We start from the raw sequence: 25,000 nt of genomic DNA on the forward strand, positions 1-25,000 counted from the left end.
CCAGAAACTCCACCTCAACTACACGAACCTGTACATCCCAACAAGGGATTTCCGGTATAGCCTTTATGGCAATAACATTCGTAGCCGCCTTGGAAATTGTGGCATTCGGCGTTCTGTCCGCATGAATTAGGCCTGGTACATTCATCCTCATCTACAACACAAAATACGCCCTAATTGTTAAATCAGTCGTCGGCACCTTTAATCATTAATCTTAATGAAGATTGAAAGTCACTATTTGAAAATTCATAAAACTCCAAAGGGAAACTACGCAATCATCGTTATAAAATCATCCATATTCATTGCTTGAAAAGAACTGGTCGGAAACCATTTCAAAACTGTCACCTCGCGAAGCAAACTGAACCCCCATCCCTGTCCATGGCCAAACCATCACCTTAACGCTTAACGCTTAGAACGTACCGTAACAACCGGCTGACAAATAAGGGTCTCCTTTATATCCTGGTTTGCATTGACACTTGTAACTTCCGGGCGTGTTGGTACATTCCGTGTTGGCACCACAAGCGTGGGGACATTCATTGATGTCTGCGGATCACAAAAAAAAACAATCACGATCGAGGTTAAGGGCCTTCTATATATATACCCATTTAATTCCCCACGTTACACCACAAAAAGAACCTAATTAATTTGAGACAATAAACGCGATATAGATAATAGACGCTCGGCCTATCGTTCATTGAAAACCATCCAGAAAAGGTCGAGGATCTCTTCTATGGGATTTTCGTGAGATGAAGATCGTTTCCAATTAATGCTAGCGAGGAGCAGCCCCCTCTCTCTCCAGGCTCCAATTTTTGGGACTGGGAGCTCAAATTTTGTCCACATCTACTTATTAAGAGAGATTGAAACCGGTTTCATTTTTGCCTGTCTATTAATCATTTATCAAAAGACGCGTTTAACCGAGAAATAAAAACAAAAATTTGAATCTAATCAGTCGCCTGTGGACTCCTTCGAAGAGATATCCACCCAATTAGCACGCTTTCTATCAAGAATCATTAATTAAACGAGAGCCACGACTAATTATCTAACCTGAAACCTTTATTAGCCCCGGACCAACGTGAGAATTATTTCACCTCCGACGCTGTTATTAATTACAACTTAAATCGTTGGACGACCGATAACAAAGCCGCTCTTCAGTTTGTGTTTATAATATACCTTCGCAACCTCAACCTTCGCGGTCATTAATTAGACATAAGTTTGACCTTACATTGACCTTGAAACTTTGAAACGAAACTTACCGACGCAGCCTTGTCTCGGATTGCCGGTGTAGCCTTCGGGACATTGACAGTAAAAACTGCCCGGTGTATTGACGCAGTTTGACGTTTTGCCACACGGGTAGCTTAGTTCTTCGCATTCATTTACGTCGACGCAACCGGCTTCTGGTGTTGGGTTACCACGGTAACCGTGCGGACAAGCGCAGGTGTAACCACCGACGACGTTGGAACACAACGCCCCCGGACCACATGGATTCCGACTGCATTCATCAATGTCTACGAGGGAGTAACCAAAAAAAAACCGCGGTGACCATCCGGCGTTACAAACAAGACAGTGGAATTAACCCCCGCGTATCTATTCCCCGCTCGAACTGGGTGGTCCGTCTACTAAAATAGCCAACTTCAGTAGGACAATAACTTATTCGTAAGAACAAAAAGTCTAGTTACGATCTAGACCCCGAAACCCCGAGAACCATTAGACATACTCGTAAATCTTCCGGGTAAAGAAATTAGCGTGAAAAAGAAAGTAGTTGTCTTAATGCCTCCCCCGAGACGATTAGGCTGACACTTACCGTAGCATTCAACTTCGGGGTCTCCGGAGTAACCCACGGGGCAGGTACAGTGGAAACTTCCCGGGACGTTGTGGCACTGAGCGCCGCGCCCGCAACAGTCAGGGTTCAGACATTCATCCACGTCTACGAGAGGAGAAAATAAGATAAAATATTATTCGTAAAAGCGCCCAATGTCTGTATTCGAGATTCTGGGCACGTAGCTCCGAACGCGTGAACTATAGTTTTTCCTTCCTAGTAATCTATACTAAATCAACTATACCCTATAGTACAGTTTCTTGTTCTCCGATATCTTGGCCTATAAAGTGGCCCAAATAGGTTTTTTTATTTGTTTAAGAGGTGAAGTGGGAGTATATAATGTTGACCAGCTAAGTGGAACAGGAACTTGGAATTTTTCATTCTTTTCTCAAAGATAATCGACAAACACTTTATAAAGGTATTTTAGTTTAGGTGTGAAAATAAATCCCCTTTGAAGCCTTCTTGGGAAAACGCTATAAGACCATCGCTCAATTTTAAACGTGGGAACTCAACTACGCATTTAATATACCAATTTGTTACGCCACTTTTGTGTCAATTGAGCAAAATACTCCAGAGTGAAGTGGTTCAAATGTCAAAACAAAATAAGAAATATGTATAGAGTGATTTATAAATTGCTTACGGGGAAACAAACATTTAGAGCGAAGACTTTATAAGTTAGAAATTTGTTTTTATTCCCACAGAAAACGCCAATATAAACATTTTATTGTGAGGGGAATAATTACTTAGCGATTTATTTCAAAAATCTACTTATCGCATTATTTTAAAGGTAGAAAAAATCTGCAAAAAAATATTAATTACAATTTTTGGTGCTTTTTCTTTATAATGGAAAATTTCTAACAATTAGTGCCATCTGGTAATTCTTTCTAGTATTTAAAACCCGACCTCTAATGGCGATTCCCCTGTGAAAGGATCTTCTCCCTCGTGTCTATTGTTTACATTACTCTAACCCAGGGCATGAAATAAGCACAGGACACTGGACATTGTCCGATAACTTTTTCAAATCTTAGGGGGGTCATTGGACATTTGTCCGATAACTTTTTCAATATACTGGGAATGTTTTTTTCTACAAATTGAAAAAAAAATAAAATTATTGGACAATGTCCGATAATTTTTTTTAAATGAGGGGGTAATAATAATAATAATCAGCTAGGCTAATACCCAAGGCACCACCTTAGGCCTATGTCATCAAGCGACTTTTGAAGCCTTTAATTCAGGTGGCCGGGTTACAATGCGTAGGAGGGTGGTGGCAAGCCCTGCATGCCACGCTCCCTACACTAATGTCCGATAACTTTAATTTCTTATTTCCTGCCCTGCAGTCTAACCACTACTTAAAAGAACTTGCGTTATGTAGTGTTTAAAGTAATTTAAATTGCAAAGTTGTTTCACTTATCAAAATTTGAAGGCTTACCATCGCAAGCGACTGTAGCGTTCCCGGAATATCCTGCTAAACACTTGCAAACGTAATGTCCTGGTAAATTACAGCACTCTGAATTTTCGACGCACAGACCAGCCAAACGCGGGATCTCGCATTCGTTGATATCTGTCAGAGATATAAATTAAATAAGCAAACACGAACAAAAGCGTAAAAGGAATTCCGATATGTCAACTACAAAATAGGCCTAGGTCTAACGATTCATGTTGACGGCCAAAGACATAAATATGTTAAAGCAAATACGCTTTGAATTAAAGTAGATTTTCCACCAAAATTCCCGCAGAGTGAAAACCTTTTGAAAGTCAAGAGTTATACGGTTTAGGAATGTGTCAAAGGTCTCAGTTGGGGTCTCCTTTTCTCAACTTTTGTAAAGGGTAGGACGAAAAATTTACGAAGTTTACGGTATGAAAAGATATTTTTGTAGAAAGGGGTGGTCTTTACCATAAGAAACGTTCTTAAAGAGACGACCATGACCCGAGGTGTTACTCCAACATCTTTTCGCTTCGAGAATCATATCGTATCAAAAAGCGGTCGTCTGTAACATTTCGTCGTTTTTTTATATATATTCAACAACGTTTTTCATAATTTCAACTGAGGAATTTCGTTTATAACAGCGGGCGATAATAAAACCTAGCCGATTTTCGCCAAACTGCGATAGACCAAAGAAAATTACCGCTTGTTAGTTCCACAAGGGTGCAGACAATTTTATCAAATTCCACGTGTAGTTAAAGAAATTCGCAGGGCTGTTTACACACATCCCCCCGCCCTATGAGAGTGAATTTTTGCGTATTTTAAAGACACAACGTTGGAATTTCACTTTCGTTTGTAGAATTCGCCCACTCTGGTATATCCTCCTAATATTGGGGTTCCAAGGCCTATATTTATCGCCGAGAAAGGGTTGATTTTCTTTATCCTTTCTTTTGGTCAAATACTTGAGACTTCCGCTTGTAGAAGAAACCTTTTAAAGTCTTAGCAATAACTAATAATTACTTATTAAAAAACCTGAAAGAGCGACTTGGCTTTATGTTTATTTTAAGATTTTATTTTAAATAGGGAAAACTCCTTATTTTGACTTTATTTTGAACTTTTCAAAGAAGTCAGTGTATTATAGTAACCTAAAACGTAAAATATAATCTAAGAAAAACCCAGTGGGATGGAAAACGTAGGTTTAAGAAGCTTACGACTTTTACGAAGGTAGAACTGACGTCATAATATCCTGTTATTTATTTAAATATCAGTCTTTGGCAATATGATTAAATCAGTAGTCCCGATTGCTAAACTGAGCTGTTAATGAGTCAATCAGTATCGGCAATAAACAGCCACACCTATATATCGTTCAACAGACGTGGCGCGGTGTTTAAGGATAATAAAGACTTCATTGAAAATTCGTGAGACCACTTAAACAAAAAGGTTAAGCTAAAAATCTTTAAAAAGTTGCCAATAGATTCCGTCCCCCACGTTTTTAAAAGGTGGTAGTCTTTACAGGAAAGTTAAAAACTAGTTGGCCTTCGACATTTTCAAACCTTTTTGCGTTCGCCGATAAATAAAAAATGGTGGCGAGTCTGCTGGGATCAGTATAATACGTTAAGCATGTATCGACTTAACCTTTATCTTTTATTTCACGAGAGAAACGCAACCGCGAAATCGAGGAGGGATCGAATACACGCGAAAAACGCTCGTTCTAAAAGAAGAAGCCAGCTTGTACAATACACCGAGGCCTAATTGGGTCGTTAGGCCTATCAATCACGCGAGAGAACGCGAAACTCTCGTGGGTTGAAGATGGCCATTTGTAGGGGGAAAACGCACTTTCTACTAATAAGAAAAACTGATTAATATTTTAAGGGGAAAAATCCTTGATTAGGTTGTGTTTAGATGAAGGAATAATGTGCCAATCACGACCGATATAAAGGTCAAATTTGTTTCTAATAATCTAGAGACAACTGCGCTGTTATTATACGTGAGATATCGACAGCTGCTGATTTGGATTTTCGCAGATTTTGGGTAAAGCTGCCAAGGATGATTCCGTCATAGTGTGAAATTGTAAGATTTTTAGCATCCTTTGCCGAACATCTGCGCTTACTTAGAACGCTGATGGCTTCGAAATTAGCCGTAAAATTTATATTCTTATTACGATTTGATGGTTGTGGGAATTACGTAAGCGACAGATTTTTTGAAGTTAAGACGTTGTTTCGAAAGAGGTGTCCAAATTTGTGGACGGCATTGAATCCAAACTTCCGTTCAATAAAACATACGGCACGCAATTGGGGTCCTCTCACGACCGACCGCTTCTCCGGAATTTAAGTCCATTATATTGTCTTTGCCAGAGCTCTATTTGATAGCCATTCGGTATGGCACTTTGAGCATTTGGGTCAATGTCGTCCGATGGTACCATCTTCAAATACTCGCCGACAATGGTTTTTTCCCGCCAAGTCAATATTTAGGTTAAAAAGCTTTTACGCGGGTAGGTTTTTATACCTCTTTTTTTAAGTAGGCGGAAGGTCAAAGGTTAGCAGTCAAAAGGATTCGACTGCGTTTTAACTGGTCTTAAAAGGAAAGAAGTAGAGAAACCCACAGGGTTTTTTCCTTTAACGGAAAAAGGCTAAATATTCCATGACGCGGTTCGCTCGTCTTGTTAAAATTTAGAGGTATCCCGGAGATTTCTCAGGGACGTTTTCAAAATTGTTCGTTAAATTAACACGGATATAGTATTTAAATTAATAACGCCGCATTGTAAAGTATTTCTCTAACTTTAAATATTTCTTTTGTAACTCCGAAAGGATTCGATAAGACTAAAATTACACGTCAATCCTACGAAAGGGACTTCCCACCCTTTTAGATAATTTGAAATTACCTGAGCAATAATTCCCTCAAATTATCTTTCTTCTTTTTTATTTCTTTTATTAAAACGCCAGGAACCATCTGCTCATCTTGGAAGAAAGATTACCCAAAAAATCCACGAATTTTTATATCATCCTTTTTATGTAAAAAAAAGGAGATAAAAAGTTGATTTCTAGGAAAAATAAGTGTCTGACCTCCGTCAACCGTGATGGCGTATACCAGAAAAAAAAAGTAGTTCCGTGGGCGGAGCGTATATAAGAAATGAACTAATTGCCAGCGCATGCTCCGAGTCTCGTTCTTTTTTTTACCGTCGTCAAAAGTTGAAACTTTTCGTTATGTACGTCAGGGCAAAACAGGAAAAAGCGCCGAAATAATGTTTTTTGGCAAAGCAGACGCGTGGGTAGTTCATATTTTATGGAATAGGAACGTCTATCTATCAGCTAGTCTGTCCGCCTGAAGCCTTTTCATCCGTATTCAGTCGTCGTAGGTTGAAAAGGGTTGGGACACTGTAGTCGGTTTCTTTTCAAGCCGGGCGCCATACTTGCGGAATAACGGAAAATTGCCTTTTTGACTTCGCATCGTTATGTAGCGGATTCGAAATTTTCTTTTACGTAATAAAGAAGTTGAATAACAGTTTTACGATAAAAGGGGCAAAAATTTGTATAAGGATGGCCTTGATTGGGTCTTCTTCAATAACTATACTTTCGATTTGTTAAGGTTTAAGAATTATTGAGGAATGTTGGTTGACTATACTAAATTTCAAAAGAAAAAGTTTAAATAAACCCTGAAATTTACGCGTAGACACGGAAGAGAATATTTCAGTATGAAAACATCTTGTTAAATTGGTTTCCGTTAGACCTTAAATCCTTGAGATGAATACATAATGTATTTTAACGCGATAAATAATATAAAAAATATCTATAGAAAAATTGAAAGCCATAAATTTATTGAAACTAGAAGTTCAATAAAATTTGCCTTTCTCTAAAAATCCTTCGTGTATTACTCTTTGGAAACCAGGCTTAGGGCTGGTTTTTACTAAGGCGAAAACGCAGGTGAGGTTGAGCTTTGACGGAAAAATATTGTATTAGGCCTATCGGAGGTTTTTACTAAGGCGAAAACGCAGGTGAGATCGAGCTTTGACGCAAAAATATTGTATTAGGCCTATAACGGAGAATTTTGGGGTCGTTTTTGTTCAAGTGAAAATCAGCCTTTCACTTAAGACAACATTTTCGCAACTTGAAAAAATGCGCTCACCAACCAAGTTAAGCCAAAATGTTGGCACATCTAAATAGGCCTTAAAAGTTAGCCAACTTTCCAAACTGCAGACCCTCCTGTTCATCCTTATATGGATTCCAGGAGGTAACCTTCCGCCCAGCGAATTAACTCGGCAAAACAAAGCAAAAGGTTTCACCCTTTTTAAAGTTATTCCGGTGGCGTTTATGAGAACGCAACCCTGCGTGGCAGTGTGCTAAAGAAGAACGAGTTGGTGGGCGCTCACCTTCGTAACAATAAGAGTCGTCGGAGATGATCATTTCCCCGACAATTACTTCGCTTAATTCTCGCCGCGAAAGGAGCTTCCGGTAACATCGTCGCGACCAAAATGGAGAGAAAGGGATGAGGAATAAACGGGGGATGACCCGCCTAATTTGTAAGGAGAGTCACACGTTTCACGTGAGCTGGGGTCGAAGACACAACCAAGTTTATTTCAATTACAGCGAGTGTTGCAACCTTTCTTCCCACCCTGCCAAGGTACCTGAGGGATCGTTTACCTTTCCTTTCTATAGCTTATTAAATTAATAAGAAAAGTGGCAGATTCTTATCAGATAACCATGTCCGGCTTGTATTTAATTACACGCGCGTAACTAATAAGGATTCATTCGAGTGAAACGCCTTGAAGGGTGCTTACACCTCGGGGTATTTATATTGGCCTCTGGGAATATTTTTCAACCATCCAACTAGACGCTTATTGGCATATTTTTAAACTATACCCGTCGTGAATTACCATAAGCCTTAGAAAGTCAAAGAGAAAGTGTTTAGAAAGATACGACTAACGCGTTACGGAGTTGTACCGAACAACTGTCTATCCATTTGACCGGGCTAAAACACTTTCAAACTTTTAAACTTTAAATGGTATAAATTCTAGGTTAATAGTGAGGCTAAGCCCTCGCTCGAAAACGGGAAGGCAATACCGGTAGGACTCTATCTAGACTGTAAGCGATAAAGCTAAGTCTACACACTGACACGTTTCCTAGCGCGGACTTAACCCCTAGATTTAATGGCAGCCTCTTCAGTTTTAAGCAACGTTTGAAAATGTCTATTGCATACGGCACAGGGATAAATGGGTCTCGAATTAACTTGAAAGTAACGTAAGTAGGTTAGCTGTCGAAAAATGAAAAACACTAATGAACATTTCTATATGCAAACGGTTTTTCGCTGGAAAAGAAACAACTTTTCCTTTCTTTTCATTTTGAAATCAACAACCAGCCCCTAAAAATGCTAAAACATTCGAAGCAACAATAAAATCAACCCCATCTGAATGTAAATTAAAAAAAAGTACGTACAACGTTAATTAAAAAAAACAACCGTTAGACAATCTCAATTATTAGTTCCAATTAAATCGGTGATCTTTTGTGTTATTTTGGAAGTGTAAACTAGGGCACGACAAAAGGAACCGTGTATTTTTTCTGTTATCCGAGAATTTATATCCTTAAAAACGTTGTCTTCGATAACAAAGAGTTTTGGGACCAACGGGCTAAATTATACAAGATCAACAAAAGAAACGTTTCGCTAAAAATAACGGTCATCGCGAGCAAATACAATAGAGTGTGTAAGTGGTCCTGCTCTCAAAATTGCAAATACTTTATGGTAGCATTCGAGGATGGTAACGAGAAAAGGTGTACTCTGAACTCCGATTTCAAGTGTTTGTAAATCTAAGCGTGGACCGTGAAACGTCATTTCAACCTATCAGTTTAAATTCTCTTTTGGATTGGATTGAATTCGTTGGGCCTAATTCCTTTTTTGTAAGAGAGTTCAGCGATGCGTTAAGTGATACCGCTAACGAACTGTATTTCACCGTCGACCAAATACAAGATCTTTTTAATTAGAAGATTTATAATTAGCTCTTATTCGGGCTATTTTTCTTCTCGTTGCCTTATTGTTTTGGCATTGCGAAATTTTAAAGAGGGGAATTAGCGTATAATGTCACGGTGACGTCTTACCTTGGCACTCGAACCCGTCACCCTCGTAGCCGGGGAAACAGGAACAATAAAAAGAGCCCATGGTGTTGGTGCAGTGCGAGAAGACGTCGCATGGACGGTATTTGCACTCGTTTTCGTCGGGCATCTCGCAACCCTTGCCTCCGAAGCCGTCGTTGCAATAGCACAAGTGGTCCAGACACACGCCGTTAATGCACTTTGGCATCTTAGGATGGCAGTGATCTAAAATTATCGACATAGAAAGCAATGTAATTGACGGTTGTTTTGTTGAACGGGAAATGAATATTGTATAACGCTGTAGGTTTGGAATCTATCGGGGGCTTTCTACAAAGGGAATTCCTGTACAGTATTGGTTCTCAAGGGTATTCCTAAGGGGCGTGAGGTTCTGAATGTTATTCCTAAGGGACGTGAGGTTCTGAATGTTATTCCTACAGGTTATCAGTTCTCAAGGGTACTCCTAAGAGTCATTATGTTATCGATGGTATGATTCTGAAGGGAGTTCCTAAGGGTCAGGACGCTCTCAAGGGAATCGATAAGGGTCGTGAGACTCTCAAGGGAATTCCTAAGGATCGTGAGACTCTCAAGGGTGTTCATAAGGCTTGTGAAGATCTCAAAGGAATTCATAACGGTCGTGAGTTTCTGAAGGGTATTCCTAGGGTCATGAGTCGCTGAGGGAGATACTTAAGTCTCTACTTGATGGATTTCAGAATACTAGATTTGAAGAGAGGGTTCGTTGCGCGTCAGAAAGTGTTTCTCTTTGTTTTGGGAAAGTTTATGGGTGAACTTACGTCTGTCGGTACATTTGAGCTCGTTAGCGACTTCATCGGAGCCGAGGTAGCACTGTGGTACTCCATCGCACAATTTTGACAATTCGAATAATTGTAGAAAATCTACTGACTCGTTGACTTGGCAACCGAAGTAGCCATCTTCTAAATTTAGGACAAATATTTCACGTTGAGCATGGGCGTAGACGTAATTTGGACTATACGTGGCTTCCACCTAAGAAACAAAAACATTATTATTTCGATACGGCATGAAACATCTTTAGCAATAAACTAAATATAAAGAAATGAAAGATATTAAAATAATATTTCAAATCCGGGTATAAAAACGTATTACAATAATACCGAAACCAAGGACCTTGGAAATCATTTAAAAAGAGATCTACTCAAAACCAATCATTCAAATTTCATTGAATATCAATGCATAACCATTAATAAACCGTAAACTTTTAACAACCTAACGTAACATTCAAATAGACCATTAATTTTAATATTTAGAAAACGGTATTTTTGAAACGTTTCGAGCGAAAAAATCTCACGAAATACCGTTAGATAATCATAATCAATGGCAGGAAAAAACCCTCTGTAGCAAGAAGTGGAGGTGGTTGATTTAAAAATCGCGCTTATTATATAATTATTTATCACAAGTTCCGCGATTGTTCCTTAAACCCTTTGTCAGCCAGGACACTATTGTTCGTCCAGCAGCGAGGGTTTACAATAGTCGAAGATTCTTATACAGCGTAGGTTTCGAGAATCCGTGTCTTTTCATTTGATTTGCTATTTGGCTACTTTAAAAAAAAAGAATTGCCCAAACTTGAAGGTCTAATCGACGAGAGTAAACCTCACCCGTCTAGCTACTTTTTACAACGGTGTAAGCTTAAATTAGTCGAGGTAAAAATACCTTAGAAGATTTACTCAGGAGAGCGTCGAACAAATTTTCTCCAAGGTTAGGACACTATAGGGTCATCAAATAAGTACCATCTTCTCTCCAAGAAGAAGTCTCGCTGGGAGACAATAGTACTTGTATACGCAGTCGAAGGTAACATTTTGAAAGACCCGGAACGCATTTAAATAGGGTCAATTTCACCGTTACGGCAGTACGGGAGGGGATAATTTTAATTTTAAATACATTACCGCTAAGCTCAAGGGTATTGTTCGCAATCACGAGGAAATAATTCCACGCGGGGGTGTCTATCCAAACACGCGAAACTTTCACCAAGTACGCGTTTTTTCTACTCTGAAGTCTCTAAAACGCAATTACAAGCCCATCCATTGTTGAGTAACTTCTTCGGACGCCGCCGTGTCAAATCGACTTTCAAAAAACCCAAGTGACCAAAGGCCTTCACTCCGGAAAAAATAATAATTAAATTATCGGGGAAAAGTTTTTCATTTTACATTTCATTCAACGTGAACAATATGACATTGTTTACGACGGCCACGAGACAAAAACCGTCAATTTCTTTTTTAATAATTCGGGATACACTTGGCCCACTTCTCGGACGTTAGTTTTGAGGTCTTCATCGAGAGACACGACCGTTTTAACCTTATCCATCAATAAATAGCTACTGTATCGAATTTTTTTCTGCTCTTCGAGGAAAACCAGCGTTCCTGTAATGGCTAATTATAAACACGATTTAAACATTTTTTAATGTAAATTTCACGACGACGCGGTTGTTAGGGTAAAATGGAATATTTTTAAAAACGCGTTTGATTGGCGTTTCATGGTCAAACGTAATGTGATAGAAAATTTCATAGCGTGTATCGCGATTTCCAATTTCTGCCATCATCCACGACCATTGCTAAACGCTGAAAAGTCCCCCAAGCCGTCATTGGTCGGTGAAATGGTATGGCAATCACGGGTTCGAAAGCGGCTTTATACGCGTGACAGACTTTCGAGATAAAGGTCTTTGTTAAGCCTTTGTCTAAACAAAAATCTACGGATAAAACACCTTATAAAAAGCGTCTCACGATTCAGGTGCAGCGCCGAAGTTAAGAACCCAACCCCTTCGAATTCGCAAAAAACGCACCACATCCTATTAAGGGTATTTTATAACGCTAGAGTCATCGTATATACGGCGCGTCATCGGCTAATTTTGGACACCTCCCGCATTGATGGCGCCATCCTGCTGGCCACAACGAATGCGCTTGTGGCTCTCGCCGTTATCGTGCTGAGATGAATATCGTGATGGCGATGAAGGTGAAATTAGCTTTTATCCCCTATTAAAAATGAAACGCTAGATCGCGAGAGTTACGAAGGATGCTCCATCGTGAGAAGTCCGACTGGGGCCATTAAAACAGCGAAAGCACTGTATGGAACATTAAAAATAACCCTTTCAACATCTCCTGGTACCAACCACTTTCCTCCGCCTAATAATCAATCTGAGACAAACTGTCTCTTATGGCCAGTGATGGGCATTCTTCTAAATCCTTTATCAGCTCACAAGTCGCTCATGGTAACATGACACTCTTTTCAAGAGCGTTTCAGATAATGTCTCATACCCACTCAAATCAAACGTGTTTCCTGATAGCTCATCTCTCGCTCAATTTTATTTAAAAAATTCCCGCTTAAGGTTTCTCACGCTCAGCTCAATAAAAAAATTATTGAAAAATATTTGAAAAATAAGCAGATAATAGCAGATCTTTAAACAATATTGAAAACTTTAAGTAATTTTATCAAACTAACAAAGTTATATAAAATTCTAAAAAACTAAACGAAAAAGTTAAGATTTTATATCCAAGAAAACCCAGTTTTTAGGCTCTACTTACAAGGAGAGTACCCGAGGTGTTTATTGCCGATTTAGTTCAAAGTCGGCCGTAATGTGGACCTATATGAGATATGAAATTTCCCAAAAGGAGACGTTGCACTACCTATTCGATTTGCCATGGCAACCGAAAATGTTTTTGACCACTTACAACCAAAATAAGATTTTTCCCTTATTTTACCCAAAATTTGTTACAAATTTACCCTAAAAATGTTTCAATTTACCCAAACTTTATGAAATTTACCTAAATGTGGTCCAAATTACACATTTCGTGATTTTCAAAATTTTTTATCGTTTTAAGTTATCAAAAACATTTTTGGTTGCTATAGCAAAACGAATGGGTAGTGCACCGTCTCCTTTTGGGAAATTTCATACCTCATATAGGTCTACATTACGCCCGACTTTGAACAAAATTGGCAATAAACACCTCGGGTACTCTCCTTGTGGAGATTTTAAAAGTGAAAAATTAAAATAGCTTCACTCTTTTCTTGCTCAATCTATTTGTGATTGAAGCGTTCGTCTGTAAGGTCTTCTCACATCAAATCAGGCGCTCATTTAATTATTCTAACTCATTAGTAGTTAACAGCTCCGCTCCTACTCTCAATTATTTGAAACCGTCTCACTCTAGGGCTCCGACGCGTTCTAAAATGAGTGAATATGCCCAATCACTACTTACCGCGTCTAATTATTCTACGACATTATTACTCCGTATTCCAATAATTCGCTGCCCAATAATTAAGGTTGCCTGGGGAGATAATGACCTCTATCGCCACGACCAGACCAAAATACGAAAATGATACTCGGAAGGCTGACATTGTACGTATCGTCATTAAACAAGCTATTATTTCGATTAACGTGGCCATGTCAGTTTGATGACAATTAGGGAGAACACCTCGACGGAGTTAATTAAAAACGTAAGTTCCTCGAACTCCCGATTGGGGGAGCTCGGAAACCCGGTTCTTGACGTCACATCGCCATTGGAGATGTCGACAGACGTATAGAAGAATGATTATGGATGAGGCGAAGGAAGCCCAAAGACTAAAGGGGTTCCGAGCGTGGCCAATCGCTAATGTTGGCGCACGAAAGCCTCTCCGAGTTGAAAAGAAAGCGAAAACTCTATATAGTCGATCTTCTTTTAAAAAGGAACCAGCCAAACAAAAATTTCTACTTTTTATTCATAACGTCAAGCGTGCATTTATTTCGAAAAACGCGTGTCGAAGTTTACTTGGGAAGGTTATGAAATCGGTATTGGACGTCGACGGACATCTTTGGGAACTTAAATCTGATCGTATTTATATTCTAGGGCAGGTTCAATTAAAAACATAAAAAGGTTTAACCAAATCCTAAAATCACGCCATTTTAAATAACTAGCAAAAGCAAATATTTGGATAATGTCTTCGACTTGGGGCTAACATTTTATTCTATACAGCAATTCCCCAGTTGCTGGTATTTCATAAAAACTTGTAAAAAGTAATTCATTTAGAGTTTTTAAGGCAAAACAATCTTTTAAACTTTTAACAAATTACATACAGTAGTTTTTCAACGCAGTTATTCATTTCGATTGCTATAATATTGATTTTTAATTATAATTAATCAAAGTGCAATAACTTAATAATTTAATTGATGTGATCGAAACCGGCACCGAATTCTTCCACTAGTTTGGAGAAATTATATCGGCTCTTTAAGTCACCTGTATGGAGTTAATTTAAAAAACATCTCATGCACAGAAGAAGATAGATAATAATAAAAGAACTTGTACAGGAAATACAAAGTGTATAAAATTATTTGAGCCTGTGTCTTGTGCAATAATAGATAAAATTTAAAGAAAATAAAATAAATAGAAACAATCAAATTTAAGGAATCCCATTTAAATTTTAGATAATAAGAATAAGAATAATCTTTATTTGGTTAGTTCAAAAAAGTGTTATTACAGGAATTATGGGCTAAGTCAGTGAGTGACTTTTAAGCCGCAACACAGGCTGCATACAACTATTTACATTTTACGTTAGAGTCAGTGACTATAATTATTTACATACAGTAATTTACATTTTCCAGACATGTTTATAACTAATCTAGGTAATTCTGAATAAATTCCCGAGCCAGTTTTTTAAATTTATATAAAATCAAATTTAAGGAATTACGCCAGTAAGTCCGAGCTTTCTCATCAAATTTACTTCTGGTAAATCCAACAAAATCCGTAAGTAAAGGGTGCGAGTGAAACGTAAAATGTGTGATCGATGGCCAGCTTGTCGGAACTGTAAGCGTGATTTGGCGAAACCGGGTCCAGGTGGAAAAAGAGAGGCGACTTCGCGAAGAAGAAGATTTTTGGAGGCCCCGGCGTCCTTACCATTTAATGGAGACGGACGAAGACCTGTTGGTGGCGAGTAAGATGAGCCAAAAAAAGGGGATCTATAAAGCGACCTTGCCACGGGCAGTCGGGTGGAGCCTGCCATTTCCGTAACTTTAAAAAATACCTCGTTATACTCGGATAACGACCATAAAAAATGTCTACAAAATATATATAAACTTCGTGGCTCAGGATGGAATCGTGGTTTGGAAAAAATCTCTCCCTCTTCTCATAAACACGTCCTCAGGGTTTTAAAGCTAGCCAGAGAGAGACAGCCAGCTAGGTATATATTAATTTATAAAAAGGGGTGGGTGGTGGTTAAGAAGAATGTTTTCTGGGGAAACTGACTCACTGGCGCCCTTGAGAGTTACCGACCTCTGGTGAACGCCACATTACCATCTCGATCTCCCTCTCGGGTACGCGATGTTGCAGGTATTAAAAGCAAATTAACAGCGCCCATCTTACGCGACGAGAATGTTTATCAACTCGTTTCACTTTTAAGTCGACCATTCTTCGCGTTTTTTGATAAATATACTCTTTAATAATCAATTTAAAGAGGGAGGGTTACACGAATTACTGATTAAACTTATATTAACGAGGAGTGGTTTCCCAACGCGTCAGACTGGCTTCGAAGCCATTATTTATAACCTATACCTTAAGTAAACCCCTTCGGGTTATACTCGAAAGTTTAATAATTCTTTATAAAAGACATTTTTGGAAGAATTTTCGAACTTCCGTACAAGACCCGCTTTCAATTAATTACACGATGAGGGAAAATTTAAATAAAATTATACCCCTTCTTTACCATATTATTTCACCATAGATTTTTATCATAAGTTAATAATTACGTTTTAACATCATTTTATATCTTCATAGTGTTAAATATTTACCGACAGCCATTTCTAGCATGACCACACATTTTTCATTAGTACTGGCACGTGCTCTTTGTCCACGCAGTCACGGTGAGTTCGACCAGAAAGTAGTTCCGCCACGTGGTAATTTGATTTTAAGTTGCTTATTTATCTCACTAGAGGCGCTTATCTGTATGACGACAAGTCTAGCCACTTGACGCGTCAGTAATTATTTCTACAATCTGACACACTAGGTGGTTTTTTTCGCCTGTTCTGGGTTTTTTGAGCAGGTTAAAAAGTGTAGCCATATGACGTCATTTTACTTCAATTCTGTCTTGACGAAAAAAACGAGTTGGAGTAAGAATGGAGTAGTTAAAGGTTAAAGGTTATTTACAAAAAGCTTGCCTCATGTGAAGAGGCCTAAACGAGTCATGTTTTCGTTTAAGCAGACGACAAAGCTAGATTACTCCCTCTACACCTCCTTTCGAGGAGGAGTAAAAAGTGTAAACTTAGAGCTTTGGAACAAGCGAACAAAATTCGGGACAGGGTAAATCTTACCCCGAGAACAGGCGAATAAAACGTTTTAGGGTAAAAAGTTTACACTTTTTGTCCTGGGACAAGCGAAAAAAAACCACCTAGTAAAGGAATAAGAATTATACACTTATGTTAATACTTGTCTTAGAAACGGAAGTTGACGAATAGTTCATTTCCTTTAGAAATGGGAAAGTTGAACTCAGACTGAATATATATACATATAAAAAAATAAGATTAGCTTCTTTTGTATTTTACATATACAAGTACTCGTAAGCCAAACGCGTATAGGCGTCGTTCTTTGAGGCGGCAAACTTTCGCCTTTTCGCAATAAGCGTAAACAGGGTTCGCTTTCGTATCCAAACAACAGAGTGTTGATGGGGAACACCGCCTTGCATTCTTTTCATATTTCCGACAATGGCGGAGATCACCATTACGTATTCAAACGCCAACCAACTCTCTTTACAAAGAAAACAGAAAATAACAACGTTCTCTCGTTGTCGAGTTTTGTTCCAATATTTTACCGAAATAATACGTTAATGGCGTGGGCGAATAGAAAATGGAATAACCTTGAAATCTAACTTCAAGGACTTTGCTAGATAAATCACGTTTAAAGACGAAAAAATGATATAAGCCGCAAAGAAAAATAAATTTTGGACCGGATTATTCAAATCAATACGACTCATAGGACATCGAACCTCAACCATCACAAAGCAATTTCAACGACGTCGTAAGCTATGTTAATGATATTCAAATTATTTTAATCGTGTAATAACTAAGCGCGGACGATAATCCTCCTCCCAAAAACATTTGCATTCAAAGTTAACGAGATTTTAATGTTTATTTTCGTGGCATAAACGAACTCATTTTCCTGACGCTAATCTAATTTAAATTAAGGCAAAGTTCGTCTTACGGAATCCGCGAAGTTAAGTAGACTTAGGCTGGATGCGAGAGTTTCGTCATGCCGGTGAGTGGCGGATCAAAGTAGGACAACAGTGAAAGTGAAAAAGATAGAACTTTTTAACTTTCAAACCGGTCACAGCTAGGGCTGGCCCAATTACGAGGGTTACCCGCTGATTCGATTGGGGAAAATAGGCGCCTAGAAAAGAAGAAATTTCCCGTTGGTGGTTAGGCTTTCACGTTATTTTACTTTTGTATGGAAAAAATCATTACTTGTTTTAATAATTTAGAAATTACGCGAATAACAGTTGCTTTTAAGTTCAAGTTCAAAAATGATTTTTCCCACTGTTTGAATATAATTGCGGCTATAATTAAGGCAAAGACTTTAATTGCTATATTAACGTCGTTATATAGTACTTTAGAAAAAACCTTGAGGCAAAAAATATTAACAAACCGGTACGTAACTGGTTTAATAAAATTTAATTTGATATTAATTCTAATTAAGATTTTAAACTTTTTTAATAATTAAAGTTTGAGTTCGTTCTAAAGCTAGGTTTCCAAATGGGCTGGAAAATTGAAAATAGCCGGGCTTGGGCCGTCAGTCCGCCAAACTTCGTCTATGGCGATTTTCACAGGCCACCGAAACACATTGGCAAAGGCTAACATTTTTGATATTTGGTAAGCCTAGCTTTAGGTGAAACATTATCTTCTTAGCCGTGAGCCCCTAATATTAATTTTCCTGTAGATCACCGAAGTTAAGCGTGTGAAACACTTCTACAGGCATTTGATATAATTTTCATCTATCACGTGTTACTAGAGATAAAGGTGTAGGTTTTCGCATTAGTGAACACCCTTTAGACTTATAATTCCAGAGTTTACTTCTATCTTACTCTTGATCTCATAATTCATTTCCAATCCAATATCGAAATACATAATTACCCACCATTACTCCAACGCGAAAGGTGTAAAAAACCCAAGGCTTAACTCCGGATCATAAATTAATAGATCGGCAATTATCCGCCTCTTCCTGCCTCTGATGTTTTACCAAAAACACTATTAACAGAAACTAAGAAAGCTGACAATCGGCCATGGCCAACTGGATACAGAGTTATAAAGGCTGAACGTTTTCTTCGAAACGAGTTTACGAACGCGATAAATAGGTCGTCAAAAATGGCGGTGATTTTTCGAGGAAGATATTTTAATCTAAATGAGATTATCGCCCACGACAATAACTTCCCTTCGCAGTCACGCTCTTTACAAATACGGAAAAAACCAGCTGCGCGCGCTAGACAGACAACCGAAACAAGGCAAATTAACAAAACAAATGAAGCCACGATATCCCGATGTGGGCAGCTTAACCCTATTTGCATTGTGATATTTTCGAAGCGGAGGGTTAGCGGAAATTTGTTGTTCTTATAAGCGTATATTCTCTGGTTTTAAAATCGGCTGCTTACATTTCGTTCTTACTCTTTCTTTCAAACTGGTTTCTGTCTTGGGAAATGTTCTCAATTGAGGGATTTGATTCGGCGGGATTTCTAACGGTTTTCTTTTAATTTTTCATTTAGCACGATTAATTGATGTAAATGTAATGTTTGGGTGATGCTAAGGCCACAAGGACATCAGGACGATTATCATTGTTTTATCGCGATTACGAAACTTATTATTTTTGTTACCGAAGAGTAGCGGTACATCAGATCGTGCCAAAACTTCCAAATTGCACGCTTCGAACTCATTAAATATGCAAAAATATTTTAACAAGTAAATAAATAAAAAAAATCGTCATATTCGGTGCTTGCTCGTAGCTTCGTAGCTAAGGTCCTCCGTTACACGTCACAGATAACGTCGTAACCAACATGGGCGACCTAAACTAGTTACCATGACAACAAACACAAGCCATACCCTCAAGCAAATTACGAATAGTAAAAATTTCAGTTCTATATAAGTTTCTTTTTCTATTTAGTGATTTCAGTCTCACGTGACACGACGTCATCCATGCTTTTTCGCATATAGAAAAAACCCGCACAAAATGGCGGTCATATATAGTCAAAGCTACGAAGTAGAATTACTCTATTGTATAATTTGTGTCCAATTAAGCTTAAGGTAATAAAATATAACTCCAAATAGTACACTATTAAAACACTTGTTATACGTTCAGAAGTAATCGAAACTACTGTTTCGGGTGTCAGCCAATTAGTTAACCATGATAATCGAAGACGAACTGCCAAAACCTAAAAAAAACAGGGTAAAAACATCGACCTCGAACTGCGAGTCAGTGCTTAAAGGGTTCAACAATTACCGTTTCGAATTGAACTTTCCGTGCGTTTTGCCAATTTCATAACTTTTGTTTCGAAGCAATTAGGGAAACGTTTTTCCCGGCTGTCTCGATTCTCCCCTCAGCGTGAGTCGAGAAAAAGATAAATTTACGAAAATACGTATCCGACTGCACGCACGCCTTATAGAAACAATTACGTAACGACGTTCTGACCGTTAAAGATAAAAAATTACGTAACTAGAGCCTAGACGGTTTAAAGAAGAGAATGGCTTTTAACAAAAACGTGGCAGACGACGCAAAAAATCCCTCAAAAGCTTCACGCGGTTATCGCCAAACATTCTAGACAGCAAAGCGTATGACCCTGACTTTGTACAGTATGCTTTTAGAGTATATGTAGAGTGACTATCTAGAACGAAAGCGAGCGTGGTTTTCGGGGCAACAGGTATTTGCCGATTCGGCGCCCTTTCAACTCACGGAATGTAAACGTTCCTGATAAATGCCAAGGCACGACTTGAGCTATCACTGGAGCGAGAAATATAGGTTCTCTCCTACATTTCTCACCCCTTTCGCTTCTGTTTTAAGAAACGCTTTTTTACTATATAAACAAGCCAGGGGAAAAACGCGTCTACCTTAGCCAAGGCCTATTTTCAGTTTTTGACGACTAAGGCTTAAATATGGGGAAAAGGTGTTTCCCCACTTTAAGAAAGAGGTGTGTAAAGGAAAGTCATAACTTATACTTATAACGACATAGATAATAATAAATATTGTGCAAATAATTTCGTAAAACGTCATTAAAATAAATGCAGTGTCATTACTGAACTTCGTCATTTTTATTTTTACTACAACTATTAATTTACCATTAAACGGAGTAGCCTTACCGTAAATATACCGTAAAGAAATATTAGTTTTAAAGGACTATAACCTCTAGCATTGCGGTCACACCCCAAATGATTTGAATATTGGCCGCTCCCCTCTTATGGCTTTTGACATTGTCTGCGCGGTTTCGTGGTTTGTTACAGAGGTTATTCCTTAAAATCTTCGGATCTTCCAACAAGAACGCGTTGGAGGTCATAACCTCCCTAACAATTACCAAAAAAAATGGAATATTAAACAACTATTATTTTACCTATTCCCATACGCAGAAGTTAAATTAAACAAATACTCGCTTAACCTCCCCTTAAAATTAACAAGAAAAAAAGTTGGGAGGTGCATTTAATTTTTTTTTAAATGCATGGGTAGGGACTAAATTGAAGCTCATTGTAGAAGATCCGGAAATAGACCTACCAGAAGCTGAAATTCATTTCAGCCTCGTTTTGCGTAACACTACCTTTTTACCTACGAGATATTCCGCGGAGTACCCATCCGCTGTACCTTCGCACGCGTGGTAAAGATGGAGTGAAAGGAACTTGAAGTATTTATTGCAAGTTTGCGCTTTCGCATTTTCCTAGCACGGTCTGCCCGGGGGAGAAATGTAAAAATACAGGTTGTTTCAAAATCAAGCCTCGGATCGAATTCACAATACGGTAATCAATCTTGCAAAAAGCGCTTCTTTCCCAATAGTTTAAAAAAGGGGCAACATTTGGGGACGCGTTTGTAAGGGTAAGTATTTACGATTTTTCGGGGATGTTACTTTCTCTTCAGCCACTCTGCACACGTCAATTAAGGGATGGGTTCCCGCTGGCTCATCGTTCTACCATTAAAACAGGAAAAGGAAGTCGTGATTATTGAATTTTGAACTTTTTTCTACGAAGACGTTCGTTTACTTCGAGTTTTTCGATATCTTATCGAAGGATTGTCGCGAAATACGTGAGGCTAGAAGGATTAAACTGTCAGATATAAACGTGTTTTGTATGTGCAGGAGAAAATAGCAGCTATAAAACCTGTGTACAAGAGTTCACAGAGGCAAGAAAGCATATAGATGAGAAATATCAAATTTACTGGTTTATCTTCTTGGGGTAGTTTAGGACTATTAATTTCCGGTACTGTAATGATACTGAAATATATCTAAGCCGGAAATACCCAGCGCAGACTACAAGCTTTAGAACCTCGAGATACCTTATCAACGCTAAAGTTATTCCTCTATTCTATTTTCTACAGAAGACAGTTCTACTGGACGACCGAGAAATTCGTTGGGACGGAGTCAAAGATATTTAATGACGTAAATATCGAAGCGATTAAAATTCAATTTATATTTAGTATCCTTTCAATTCATTACCGGCGGAGTTCTCACGTTGAAACGAGCTCTTATAACATCCCACCGCGAAATTGCGCGAAGTCATCAATGGCAAATATGGTTGGAATAACCATAAACATTCGTTTTATTTGCGGGTAGGGCCAACTGGTAGTCTTCTTCCAAACAGAAAATTCCTTTATTATCGGCTTTAGGTAGCACTTTGCAAAACTAAATCGGCGCTATAATGATAGCCTACTCCACTTCGGCGCAAAAGGCAAGAGAGCAGACAGCGGCGAGGTGTCGATTCCTGATATAGAAAAGGAGGCTCCGGACCCCTCCAAATGACCATTATTTTCCGGATTCGAACGAACCACGCCCCGCTATCCTTTAAGCGAGGGACATTTCGCGGCTCAGAACTACTCGGGCCATCAACTCTTCCCTAATTCTCGCGGCCATTATTCAAGTGGCCGTTGCTCTTCGCGAGATGGCGTTGTACTCGGAACGGACAATGATTCACTTACTACGTAACTCTTCTCGCTTAATTTTCGGTTTGGGCGTTGCGCGCCGAAATATTATTCAAACAGAATTCTCCGTCTATTTACCCCTTTTAAAGATATTCTCCGACTTGAACGTAAGAAAGAATGAATTTGGAAACCCCTCGATCGACCTCCGAGTAAATAATATAAGACCTTCCGCTATGCTTGAATTTATTGGTAAGAAAGGATGGGCTTTGTTTGGTTTTTACGCGCGCGTTAATGGGCAAACTTACCCGGGGGTAACAACTGCCTTTGACATTGCTGCTCTCGAAGGTAAAGGAATATTTCGCTTTCCCTGGTCGCGTTCAAAGGTTAAACCGAGGGTTAAACGAACTTTCAATTTTCCTGTTTGCAAACGTAGCGTAATATTGGCGTTATGGCATTGGAAATATAGTCATGGATTGAATAATCTTTAATGACAAACAGTACTTGTGGTTACTACAGACACGGATGGTCATCAAGAAGATTTTAATTACAAAATAAACTAAAAAAAAAAACCCATTCCCTCAAAAATAACAAAATGATTGAACGCGATGAAAGTGGCGTCAGTTAGACCGGGCGGCGACCAGCTAGTTCGATCTCAAGATACTTCAGAAATCAGGAGCCAACGCGAAATATAGTTAACTATCTCCAACAGAAATTACACGAACAAAAATATAAAAAAACTAATCGAACATGAACACTAAACTAAATAAAAAAATCCAAATGACTAAATCACGAATCGTCGATCGGCGTCTGAGAACGGATGAAATGTTATTTTCCAAATCGAATTCTTAAATCACACGCCGAGATAGAAAATGAACAAAGTGATGTAAGCTAAAGGGGGGGGGGGGGCTAAGGGGGGGGGGTTCCGAAAGTCGATCATTATCGGCTGAAGTTTAAACGCGAACAACTCATTTACTCCGGATCGTAATTAAAAGATAGTTTCGCTTTCGGAAAAAGTCAAAGTATTAAAGATTTTTTTTCTCAACAATGACTTTCGTCACGATCCACTGTTTTGTGGGTTTTTGAACCGGCGTGCATTCTCCTATAACAAACTTTTATATTTACTCAGAATATTTTTCAGGAAGCAAAGGGTTCAGGATTTCAAGGCGCTTAGTGCGTCGACATTTACTTGCCCCCCCCCTCCCCCCGGTTTTAATGAATAGTTTTAAGAGTTTAAATTACGCAATAATGAACGCCGATAGGGGCCAAATTATACAGATTGAACAGCGTGGTCGTGAAAATTTACCCGCGCGATTACAATCTTATACGCTTTCCATTATATAAATACAATTTATTTTTAAATTGCTATTAAACGTTTTCACGTCTTGGGAATTGTATTGTTACGATAATTTTCGATTTTGACGTTATAAATTGAAATGTTTAACAACGGTTTTCATTGTATTGTCCTTTTAATTATAATTATACCTTTTTAAAAAAATATTTGAATATTAAAAAGGTTATTCGTGATTTGAAAACGATATGTACCGACATAAAAATTGGCAGCTTGTAAATTAACCTTACACGGGTGTACTGCGAGTACTTCTTAAGGCGTTTTTAATGTGAATTAAAGTTAAAATTTCATCCACCAGGTTTAACGAAAGCTAGTTACGTTATCAAAAGTGGATATATAATAATTCCAGAAGTAATTTAACGAAATTAACAGCCCAAATATCAAGGATTTATAACAAAAAATATCCCACGTTCTTAAGAGTAAAATCGTGTAAAATCTTACAATTTTTTTCGAATAATTTTTTTCCGTCACTTTTGATTGAAAGAACACCCACGCTTCCCATTCTAGACTTCCCACCCCCCAAATCAAACGGCGGATAAAAATTCCCCTTTTTATCTCTCACCCCCGTTTTCTATTATTAAATCTTTGACGCTAAAAATTAGGTTCGTTTTGGCGTGAAGGTGTAAAAAGAGAAAAATCGCAGTCACGGATAACTCTCAATGGAAAGTGTACAGGGACTATCGAAAACTTCTGGTCTACGGGGGTGGATGGGGACAAGCACTCCTCGAACATAGGCCCCGCGTATCGTGACCCCAATCTGTCATTTTTTATTTCTTACTTCATTTTATACACTGAAGTAAATAACATTTCTAAATTTCCACGGATATACCGATATAAAAAGGGAGCGCTCGTGAAACATTGCGAAACTCATACGCGGAGAATTTTAGATGAGCTAAACTACATTTCATAACCTTATATTTCGAAGTTTTTTTTGGGTTACGTCGCGTTTCGTAACAAAATATTAAGTTGCCATAACTTAAATCTTAAATATTGACAGAAATTTTGAAATTTTACAGGATATGTATCTATCTATGTCGTTAAAATGATACGAGTATCTTCACAGGTTCAAGGCACTTTTCAATGGGACATATTTTGCCGCGGAAGTATACACCGAAAAACGGCCCAAATTTAACCGCGTGTGCAAATCCGCCTGGCAACGTATAAAGTATAAATTACGCTTGATTGGGATATTTACCGATTTAAAAGCCCTATTTTTCATATAAGAAAAATCAGTGGGAGGTTGCGAAGGTA

The 25,000-nt window shown here is 38.4% G+C and overlaps 1 protein-coding gene across 2 annotated transcripts in view; it reads right to left on the minus strand.

The window, feature by feature from the left end:
• The window catches only part of LOC149926688 (uncharacterized), a 73,276-nt gene that overhangs the window by 24,509 nt on the left and 23,767 nt on the right, over positions 1–25,000 (minus strand). For both annotated transcript variants that reach the window (XM_090159194.1, XM_090159193.1), the window contains exons 3-9: positions 10,108–10,318; positions 9,323–9,541; positions 3,243–3,374; positions 1,799–1,921; positions 1,251–1,502; positions 418–540; positions 29–151 (exon numbers count right to left, since the gene is read on the minus strand). In XM_090159194.1, the coding sequence (XP_090015320.1) occupies positions 29–151; positions 418–540; positions 1,251–1,502; positions 1,799–1,921; positions 3,243–3,374; positions 9,323–9,541; positions 10,108–10,318 (1,183 nt within the window). The remainder of the gene's footprint in view (positions 1–28; positions 152–417; positions 541–1,250; positions 1,503–1,798; positions 1,922–3,242; positions 3,375–9,322; positions 9,542–10,107; positions 10,319–25,000) is intronic.

The sequence above is a fragment of the Leiobunum rupestre genome, chromosome 9 (assembly GCF_980474605.1).
Source record: "Leiobunum rupestre chromosome 9, qqLeiRupe1.1.hap1, whole genome shotgun sequence".
Lineage (NCBI taxonomy): Eukaryota > Metazoa > Arthropoda > Arachnida > Opiliones > Sclerosomatidae > Leiobunum > Leiobunum rupestre.